The 11,179-nt window shown below is 32.7% G+C and overlaps 1 protein-coding gene across 2 annotated transcripts in view; it reads right to left on the bottom strand.

Annotated features, from left to right (window-relative positions):
- Positions 1–6,569: 6,569 nt before the first annotated feature.
- LOC140434609 (uncharacterized) overlaps positions 6,570–11,179 on the bottom strand; it is an 82,619-nt gene continuing 78,009 nt past the window's right edge. The window contains exons 15-16 of one of the 2 annotated variants that reach the window (XM_072522995.1): positions 8,059–8,303; positions 6,570–6,887 (exon numbers count right to left, since the gene is read on the bottom strand). In XM_072522995.1, coding sequence (XP_072379096.1) covers positions 6,860–6,887; positions 8,059–8,303 — 273 coding nt within the window. In that variant the 3' untranslated portion in view covers positions 6,570–6,859. The remainder of the gene's footprint in view (positions 6,888–8,058; positions 8,304–11,179) is intronic. The other variant, XM_072522996.1, reaches the window with a different exon arrangement.

Here is an 11,179-nt window from a genome sequence, read left to right as displayed (position 1 = left end):
CCATCGTTACGTGGGACAGATAACGGGAAAAAATAACGAGGATTTTAATATCAAATTTGCCCCAAAAAGGGATGACAAAACCTTTAAGTGTTCCAGAAGAAGAAGAAGACATGGGCGAGGTCGCACGTGAACAAATTTTAAAAAAGTTACCAAGCCCGACTTTTCAGAGCTACAGTAATAACATAGGATGTTTTGTCTTTCTTAAATCACTGAGAATGGTCAATACTCAACAATAATTTGTTATTACTTTTATAACTTTTTGAGTATAATTTTCTGCCAGAAAGTGTTTATACTTTTAATAATATTATTTGTTATAAGTCATGACTGAGTAAAGTTAGTTTTAAGCATCCAATTTTTGGTTTTATTTTAATATCGTAAATCTGGGAAAGCATAATCAGGTAGGATGAAGTAGTCGGTGCGTTTTGGTTTAGTTTGAGTTTTCTTACAAGCTCTCTCTGATGACGGGAAGACCCAGAAACACGTGTCAGGGAGTGGTAAGAAGCTCGAATTAAATCGAAACGCAACCATTTTCGTATATTAATCAAGTAGGCATAATCATATACACAAGGATGAAGTCTCCTGAAGTACGGGGAGACATGATTAGTTTCTCCATGTTACTAGATTCTACAACTCATTATTTATTAGCAGTATACTTTTCGGGTGTATAATACCCAAAACTATGATCAATTTGTAATGGTCCACTAAATTATCAAGGTTCTAGATTGGTTGCAAAAAAAGTTATCTGAAAAAATGTAACAGTGGGATCAAGTCTCCCTCTTCTCCCCTATCTTCTTCTTAATGTTAGATATATGTGCTATTCTCCAACTGCAGTATAAATAGGTACTGTAAAATTATACGGAATTTTAAGCGTTTAAGAGCCGATTGTTCGAACGCTAATCAAAACTTGATTGTAATCAAATATTTAATTACAATCAAATACGTCACAGCAGCTGTCAAAATTATTAAAAATTGCTTATTATTATTATTGATTTGTAAATAAAAACATGAAATTAATATCAGAAAGAGTTTAATTATGGTATTTTAAATTAAAACACAAAATAATAAAATTGAATAAAATCAATCAGTCAACATAACCTCAAAATGTGACGTATTTGATTTTAATTGAATCACAGATTAAATATTTCATTACAATAAAGTTTTGATTAGCGTTCGAACAATCGGCCCTAAGACGTATAGAAAAAAGATCTGTTCAAGCAATACATACAAATTCATTAACATCAATGGACATAATCGACAACTAATTCACAACAAATTTTAACAGTCCAATAAATACGCGCTGCTTGTCAAGTTCAAGTTGCACAACAAATATCAGTTACTATCGTCTGGTTAGGGTCACATAAAGGAATACGTATACGTATAAGATATAGACATTCTAGAATATCAACCAAAACATCCAGAGGTGGACATATTCTCCAATCACAACCCAGTTGTTTTGTCGATGAGAGTAAAACTAAAGGCTGTAAAGAGCCCTACTACCAAGAAAATCATGGTTACACGGTGGCTCAAGCAGGACAATATACGTGGAAGTGAAATTTAAAATAAACGAGAATATAAAAAAAAACTCAAAGATAATGCGGAAATTTTATGTCTTATTTCAGTTGGAAAAGAAAGCTTCTAACCACTTAGAGAAAAAGAAGACTTTAGACAACAGTAGAAAATATTTAGCTTTTAAAAGAACGAAGAAAACAAAGCAAAAGACCTAAATATATACAAAGAAACTCGAGAGGAAAAGAGAGGTGGTTCTGCGACAGATGCAAGGAAATAGATCTAGATAAAAAGTATGATAGCTTAAATTTTCATTAAAAAGTCAATCAAAGAAACGACAGGTTCTAGGACTAGCACAAGAACGAATATCCTTAAAAAGGATAAAGGGTATGATAATTACTGATGTGAAGGAGAAATTGCGTTAATGGACTAATTGCATTCAACAGCTATTTGATGATGGAAGGGAAGAGTTATTAGAAACGACAGAAGATACCAGACCACCAATACTACGCGAAGAAGTTATCTATATCATCAAAAGCACAAAAGACGACAAAGCTCCAGGACCAGATGATGCGCCAATCAAATTATTTTTTTTTTGTTTAAATTAAAGTGTCTCGGCAACTATTGCCATTGATATTGGTACAAAGTTTATTACAATATGTTTACATCATCATTCAATCTTCGCTTATCCACTGCTGGACATAGATCTCCCATCTATTTCGATCTTGTGCCTCTTGCATCCAATTCCTATGACAACGTTTTAGATCGTCAGTCCAATGTGTTGGTGGACGACCTCTGCTTCGGTAGGCATTATCTCTTGGTCTCCATTCCAGTATCCGCGTTGTCCATCTATTATCTGTCATTCGAGCCACGTGACCTGCCCAGTTCCATTTCAGTGTTGTGTTACTCTCTCTACTGCATCAGCCACTCCTGTTCTTTGTCGTAGCTGGCGATTTGCGATCTTGTCTCGTAGTGAAACGCCCAATATAGCACGCTCCATCGCCCTTTGACACACACGGATCTTTTGAACTGTTCTCCTTGTCATGGTCAACGTTTCCGCACCGTAAGTTAACACTGGCAAAACACACTGATTAAACGTTTTTCTTTTAAGGCATATTGGTATATCAGACGATTTGAAAATATGGTTCAGCTTGCCGAAGGCTGCCCAAGTCAGTCTTATACGACGGAGAAGATCAACGGTTTGGTTATTTTTCCTATGCGAATCTCATGACCTAGGTATTTATAGGCCATTACCTGGTCTATGGATCTTGTTCCTACGCATATATCTTCGCTGACTACAAGATTTGTCATCATCTGGGTTTTAGATATATTTATTTTCAATCCCCCTTCTAGCGAGGAAAGATAGAGCTGATTTAAAAGTTCTTTGGCCTCATCTATCCTATTAGCTATTAGTACAATATCATCTGCAAACCTTAGATGGCTAAGCTTTTCTCCGTTTATGTTTATGCCCTTGTCGGTCATTTTTGCCCTTTTACATATATATTCCAAAAAAAATATTTACATATATATTCCAAAAAAAATATTTACATATATATATATATATATATATATATATATATATATATATATATATATATATATATATATAGTTTATATAAAAGTTAGGATACATTAGCTACATTTTAATATAATTACACTAAAGTTCTAGCAGTCTCTTTGAGAATTGTAGTAGACACATCCTAGTAATATGTGATGGACTGTTAAGGAGTCATTACAATATTCATAGCGAGTATGGTTTTCAGAAGACGTCTCATATCTATGAGTAAGACGAGTGTGACCTATCCCCAGCCTTCTGATAATAATATTGTCTTTTCTACTTATTTTGTGCATGGTGATGGAGGTAACAGTTGGTTGAATTGTTCGTAGTTTTGTATTTTGCACGTGCCAGTGTGTTTGTCAAGTACTTAATACTGTGTTCTTTATACTAGTCAAGATCTTGGTGAAGTTGTATGTTTTCGAGATTGTGTTTTTCAAGAAATCAAAGCAAACGTTTATTTACCATCTTTTCTAGTAGTTTGCACATTGTGCATGCTAGTGCGATTGGCTTCTAGGCTGGAAGCGTAAGAAAATAAGTCATTTTTTTCTGATTGGTATGGTAAGCCATTGTGGCCAAAGACTCGAAAAGCTTTGACTAAAATATATCTTATTGTAGAGAGCAAGCAGCTTCGAGAGAGTTGCTATCTGTAGATGTTTGATGAAGATAGACGGGATGTCATCAAGACCTGCAGACGAGTTTTTCATTGATAAGATTGCCAAATTTAGCTCTTTTTCTGTGATGGCAAGGTTTATTGGATTGGTTAGGATAAGGATAGGTAGTGACTGATTTGTAGGATACGAAATGAAGAGTTCAGACTTAGTTTCGTTTTGAAAGTATTTGGCTACCGTTTCGATTATTTGGTTATCATTTTGTAATGCCATTATCTCCATCTGTTATTTTGGGTAATTTGCGATATGTGTTTAGACCTACTATTTGTTTAATTTTTGTCCACACTTGGGCGGGAGGGGTACCTGAAGTTATGTTGTTAACGAATTTTTTCTAGGATTCTTTTTTGCTTTCCTTCAGAATTCGTTTGGATCTTGCACGCATTTTCTTAAAATAAATAAAATCTTCGATGCTACGAGTTTTGCGATATCTATTAAGAACCTCCTAGTATCCTTTTATTGTGAGTTTACAGGAGTCGTTCCACCATGGGACAGCCTTTCTTGATGAATTAATGGTGCATTTATCTATGCATTGGTCAGTCGCAGTTAGAATGCAATTTGTAATTTGGTTAAAAAGTTCTTCAAGAGTATCACTGAATAAACCCAATTTACACAGGCGATTTTTATTTGGTTTTGACTTCTGCATCTTTGGTGATATGAATTGAGATTTAAATGGGGTAGTGATTACTATCTTATTAGTTATCTGGTGTTTGCTACTAAAGCAGAAGAGTGGTTCCAGAATCGCAAAAACTTAGGTCTACAGAAGTGGAGATTCCAGACTGGATGTGAAAATATGTGGAGCTCCCTGTATTCAAGAGGTTGATGTTATAGTTACTTATGATATCTTTGATAAGTTTTCCCCTCGCAAAGGTGCGCTGGGAACCCCATGTTGTGCTGTGGGAGTTAAAGTCTTCAACTAAGATGAAAGAGTTTGGCAGTTGTTTTATGAGGTCACTTAGTTCTGAGCTGATTAAGTTATAGTTTGGAAGAATATATACACTGCTCAACAATTGGTAAGAATCATAATTATTATTTCAAATATTTTAAAAGTTGGTTGACGGTATAGTATTTTTTGATTGGTATGTTAGAAAATATATAGTGCGGTACAAATGAAAGAAAAAAAATCGTTATTTCGTAGGACGGCGACTTTCAAGGAAAAATCCTGAAACTGGTCAATTTATATTAAACAGTATGTCCGTGAGGATACCCTTTTTATATACGTTATCGGCAAAATTTTTAAATGAAAATGAGGGTGTTGTAATACATTATTTGAAAGGTCTTTTAAATGCTTAATCAGCCACATTAATATGTACAGTAATTGGTTTGCGTATAGTCACAAAAATATTATTGATGCAGTTTCAACAGATTTAATAAAATTTATTAAACGTATTGGTATAATGTATTTGGACTCCCAAAAATAAATTTTATAAAGGCTGTCACTGGTAACGAAATATCTTTTCTACCTACTTTTTACATTAAAACTTGTCAAGTGGTTAATAATATTATTAAGTATAGTAATAAAATGTGGTAATGAAAACGTGGTTTTTGTCGACAAAAGACAGTGTCTTCTTTGAAAGACGTAAGACTCTCCGCCAGTGGTATGGACTCGGTACCATGACATTATTTAAGTCCGCTGCGGATAGAGTAAATCATCATTGAAGAAGACGATACAGTCATAATGACTGATAACAAAAATGATTTCCAGAACGTAACTTTTAATGAAGTTGCAGACTCCTTAGCCAAAGAAAGCGTTACAACTGGAGAGCATATCAACAACAATTTAGGTGGTCAGGAATATTTAATGATATCTAAGAGTAATTTTAAGGCAAAATGGGAATTGCATTGGAAAAACTATTGCTCTAATAACCTCACACGATATACACTATTACATCCAAGTATTCCGACAGATTTGTGGCACCAAGAATTTGATTTTACAAGAAATGATATTATGACCATTTGTAGGCTAAAATACGGACATGCAAGCTTCCCTCAACACTTATATAAAATCGGTGTAGTCAACACCGAACTTTGTGAAACTTGCAATGTGGTTTGCGACTTAGATCACATTTTTTATGCTTGTAGTAAATTTGAAATACAAAGACAAGAACTTATTAATAGTTTATTATTACAAAAATTATACCCCCCATTCAATCTACTTTATTTGATATCATTAAATATGTACAAGGTATATAAAATTATTCTTAAGTTTATTAAAATGTGTAACTTAAAACTTTAGTATAGGTGTTAAGCTCGTTACCTCTGTTGACTCGCCAAATATTTTACCTTTTTACCTATACTTTCCGTGGTCTACACTTTCTGTCTGTGAGTCATCTTGAATGACTTCTAGGTGCGAAAAGTAATCCTCCTAGTTCCTCTCCCATCGTAGTCTTCTTTCAATTTCCAGAATTGTAGTGTATTTAGTTTAGTTAGAATAGGTTAATTTAAGTGAACTTTATTACACATTTGCTGCTGGCTGGATGGGCACTTAGCCCGATTGCCAAGAAAAAAAAAAAAAACGTAACTTTTCTTGTTTCTCTCACCATATAAGATTTTACTAAACCCAGAGTGCATATGGAATAAAATATTTTGTATTTCCAAGCTGCACTACTACTTGATTTACTCGTATGTCTCTTTTATACAGTAAGTGTAAAATATCGCCGATACTGCCAAAATATATTGCTAAATCTGGAGCGATTAAACTCGAGCTCTAACATTGTTCTATGTTATAAACAAGTAATAATATCCCATAACATAAATAATTTTATTCCAACATATCTATACAATAAATCTATCTATCTATATATCTATCATTATAATTACTTTTATTTTAAACTGACTCTATTTAAATTACATATACATAGAATAAATACAATCTACCAGTTCATCATTTAACGAATTATGAAAATTAATAATATTATCTTCTTAAATTATGTAATTATTTTCATTTAAATATTATAAATTTATTTAAATTAGAAAAATGAGCAATTAAATATAACAGAAAAACTGATTCTAAATGAAACAAATTTTGTTAAATTTATAGACTTTTGGATATTTTGTAAATTTTTTCTACTTCTTTCTCATGCGTTTTCTGAGAAGGCATTTTCTTTCGGAATCCTTTTTTTCGACGTCCCTAAATTTTTTCCGGCAGTATTAGTTCCCTATAAAAAATATAAACTGGTATAGCTGAAAGTGTAACTTGTATATATATATATATATATATATATATATATATATATATATATATATATATATATATATATATATATATATGAAAAAGTAAAAAGTAATGGCATGTCACGCAAAACAGAAAACCCAAAATGGTATATCGATGGAAGGCAACCGTATATACGTATTTCTGACTATTGGTCGTCTTCAGTACATTGCAGCCAAGTTAGAAAAGGAGCATATTAACTTAAGAAAGGATCACTACAGGAGCAATGAAAGCAATTTGTGGCATTAGAGTTAGAAGACCCTGATGGTTTCCAGGGCAACAACTAACACCAACTACGGAGGAAGCTACAGCTACCTGGGCAAAGGAATGCCAAACGTTGAAACGTTTAAAACAAATGGAAAAGAATAATGCGAGTGAATAATAAAAGTAAAAAGTAATGGCATGTCTCGCAAAACAGAAAACCCAAAATGGTATATCGATGGATATCATCCATGGTTCCATTGAAGGTGGGAGCGTCAATTTGGATGATGTTGGTATAACCTGGATGATGCGTGGAGCTGCAGAATGACTGTTCGACAGACAAAGCACGCTGAGTGCTTTTGCTCAGAATCACAGCTACGCCATTTTAGTAATATGGGTCGTCGTTTCCAGTGTAATACAAAAAATGTTCACCTACGCAGCACTGCCCAGAGTCTGACCATCTTATATCGTTGATTTCCACCATGTCGATCTTTAGTATTTCCATTTCTTGGATGGTGTTGTGGATCTTCCCCCTCAAACATATTTCGGCCATTTTAAGTACAAATTTTTCGAACATTGTACGTGCACACTCTTTCTCCGTATTGAATCGACTATCAAAAATTTCCGAATGAGCCTTAATATCGATAAAACGAAGATATGCTAATTAGCAAAAATTCCAATGTAAATTACCGTTTCTCCACAAAACGATAAGACATTAGAAATAGTTCAGAACTGCTTACATTTGGGGGGACACTACACTACTTACAAAATGATCATTATCTCCGAATGTTTTTAAAAATGATAATGGACAGTTAATTTTGTCCAACAGTTTATTTGTAATTAAGCTAATATTCCTAACGGTAGAATGGAAAACGGTGAAATTATAAACACAAACTAAATAGTGGCACTATTCTTACCGATTTTCATAAAAATGGGGTTCCTTAGTTATCATTTCTGCGCATTTCTCAACCACATTTTTTCGGTGTGAAACTACCGACAAATCATTTGGATTATACAATTTTCTTTTTTGTCTAATAGTGCTATTGTTTCTCTCCGCAACACAACTTATTTTCAGTGGAAAACCCTCGTGTAATATTGGGAGAAAATTATTTTCTTTATCTTTGTCATTCATTTCTTCCCTTTTTTTCTTATCACCGATTTTCTATAAAATAAACCAAATAAATCAAGGACGGCTCTACCATTAGGCGCATGCCCGTGCGTGCCTATATAAAATACATTGGAAAAAGTATAAAAAAATAAAACTATTTCAAACTTCTAAATCTCACATTTAAATAATAACTAACATATTCATTTTATACCATTATTCGTCTCTCTAAATATCTTGTAATATTCAAATTATATCATTTGAATAATAATAATTTAAATCAATCATTGTTTGCCTGTACACACGTATGTACCGGGTTTCTCATTATATTTTGACCCCACTTATTTTCCTTAATTTCGGGAATACAAAAAAAAGTTTCAAATAAAAGTTGTATTATTTTATCTGTACCGACCAACAATGTAGCAACAGACCAAATTTTTTATACAAGGAGTGCCCAATAAAATGCATTCAATATTTCAAATGGGACACCCTGTATTTTTTTATAGTTTTGAGTAGCCCTGTATTTCCTGATTACCAATATATAACATTGTGTAGCATTAGTTTTGTTCTATAATGGCATATGGTACTACAAAAGAGTATCCATAGGTGGCTATGCAACTGATATTTCAAAATGAAACAATTATTAATTTATTATAAACTGTCAGTCCTCATGCCGAAATGGGTTATACTGCGGATGAAAAAGTAGATATATTCTCAATTAATGAAAAAAATAATAAAAACAAGCAAGCGACAAGAAGAAAATATAGGCTCATATAGGCCCCAGATCGATAGACTCCTTCTGCAAATATATTATATTACACAGTTATACCTATAATTATCGTCATGTCATAAATGAAAAAATGTTTGAACGAAAGAAACGCTATCGTAAGAAATGATGATGAAGATCTTAATACTTTGCTTTAGTTTGAAGGTAAAAATTAAATACTTAAATAATAGATTAAATCCATAATAACATTTTTATTTTAGAAAATTTCGAAATAAGTCTAAATAATGCTACTAATACATAGAGAAAAGCCGTGCGACGATACATAGAGTTTTAAAAAAGCACAACTATAAGCCGTACAAAATATTACCGGTACAAGAACTTACCGATGTTCATAAGAGAAAGCGTTTACAGTTCTATCAAGACATGCTTACAAATTTGAACAATGATCCTAATTATTTTTAGAACATTTTATGGACAGATGAATCAAATTTTTCAATTTCAGGCATTTTTAATAGAAAAAATAGGTATTCGTGGGAACAGAAAAATAATAGAAAAAGAAAAATTAAGCACATAAAAAAGTCAGGAAGAAAATCAATAAATGTGAAATAAAGTTATTACAGTAGTGGATGAGTTATTAAATCAAAATTATACACAAAATCAATTAAATAGTATGATATGGCAACAAGATGGAGCACCGCCACATAATGTCGTAGCCGTTCAAGAACATTTAAATAATCAATTTAATGTGTGGATCGGCAATAAGGGTACCATTACAACCAAATAGTCCCGACTTAACACCATGTGATAGCTTTTTATGGGGTTTAAAAAAAAAGTGTATCTCGATTCAAATACAAATATTAACACTAACACGGCAAAAGTTCGCGCGGAAATTGAAAATTTAAATGGTCATAATAATACAATATCTGACGCATTAGAAAATTTGAGACATTGGATAGTGCATTGGAGTGCATTGATAACAATGGAGGGCACTTTGAGCATCTATTATAATCATAAATGTAGTATTATATCTTAAATGTAGTATAGTACGTCATTAATTTTGTTGACTTTCTAAATATATTTTTTTCTTATCTTAGTTTAGTAGTATCATACATTATAGAACAAAACTAATGCTACACTATGTTATATATTTGTAATCAGGAAATGCAGGGCTACTCAAAACTATAAAAAAATACAGGGTGTCCCATTTGAAATATTAAAGATGCATTTTGTAACAACTTTATTTGCCCAAGGAACAAAATTTGCGATCCATCCAAAAATACGACCCATACAGACTTACAACTAACAAATTTTGTTTGCAGATAATATTTTAAAGAAAATGATATTAGAGTTGATAGTAATTTGTAAGAAAAATTCCAAATTTTAAAGAAAGTGTCATGATTGCAATAATGTGCTCATATATAAAAATTAATGAGAAAAGCAGCTCAAAAGGAAAATGGCTGGAGCAGGTTGAACAAGAAAATTTTGAAATGAGACTGCAAAACAGTCTGGAATCCCAAAACGGAGATTTAGATATTTTTTGGAATGCTATGGCTTTTATCATAGCTTCAATACCATTCAGATTGGATGTTAAGTAAAAGATGATAGGGTCTAAATCGGAAATCGAATGGCACTGGCATGAGGATATATAATTGTATCCACGTCATGCCAATTTGTTTAGACAGAAATCCCTTCGTGAAAACGATTTCCTAATACTCCATACTAAAGTAAAATAATAAAAATAAAATAGACGGTTTAGGATTGATTTCGTTACAGGGTACCACCATTCGCTGATATGCATATTTCTGCCTCTGGACTTCATCAGAGCAAACTCATGGTAAGCTCTAACTAAACAAAACCTTCTCCGACTATAAAAGTAAATATTTAAAAAATATTTGCAAACAGACGCTGCAGCGACAGCTACTAATAAGAATATAAGTTGGAAATTGAATTCAAGATCCAACCTAAATCTGTCTTACAGCGTACCACCAATCGCTGATATGCTAATTTCTGTCTCTTGGCTTCATCAGAGCGAACTCATGGCATGCTCGAGAGCTTATGAAATCAAATCTAAACCGTCTATTTTATTTTTGTGATAGGATTTATCTGTTGTAATTGTAAATCAGAATACTCCATAGAAGAATATATATGATAAATGTGAGTCAAATATTGATAGATCGCAGTTTGGCTTTCGGAAAGCACTTGGAAC

This window comes from Diabrotica undecimpunctata, chromosome 2, assembly GCF_040954645.1.
Source record: "Diabrotica undecimpunctata isolate CICGRU chromosome 2, icDiaUnde3, whole genome shotgun sequence".
NCBI classification, from domain to species: Eukaryota; Metazoa; Arthropoda; class Insecta; order Coleoptera; family Chrysomelidae; genus Diabrotica; species Diabrotica undecimpunctata.
The sequence above is the reverse complement of the archived record's forward strand: the minus strand, read 5'-3'. Positions and strand labels throughout refer to the sequence as shown.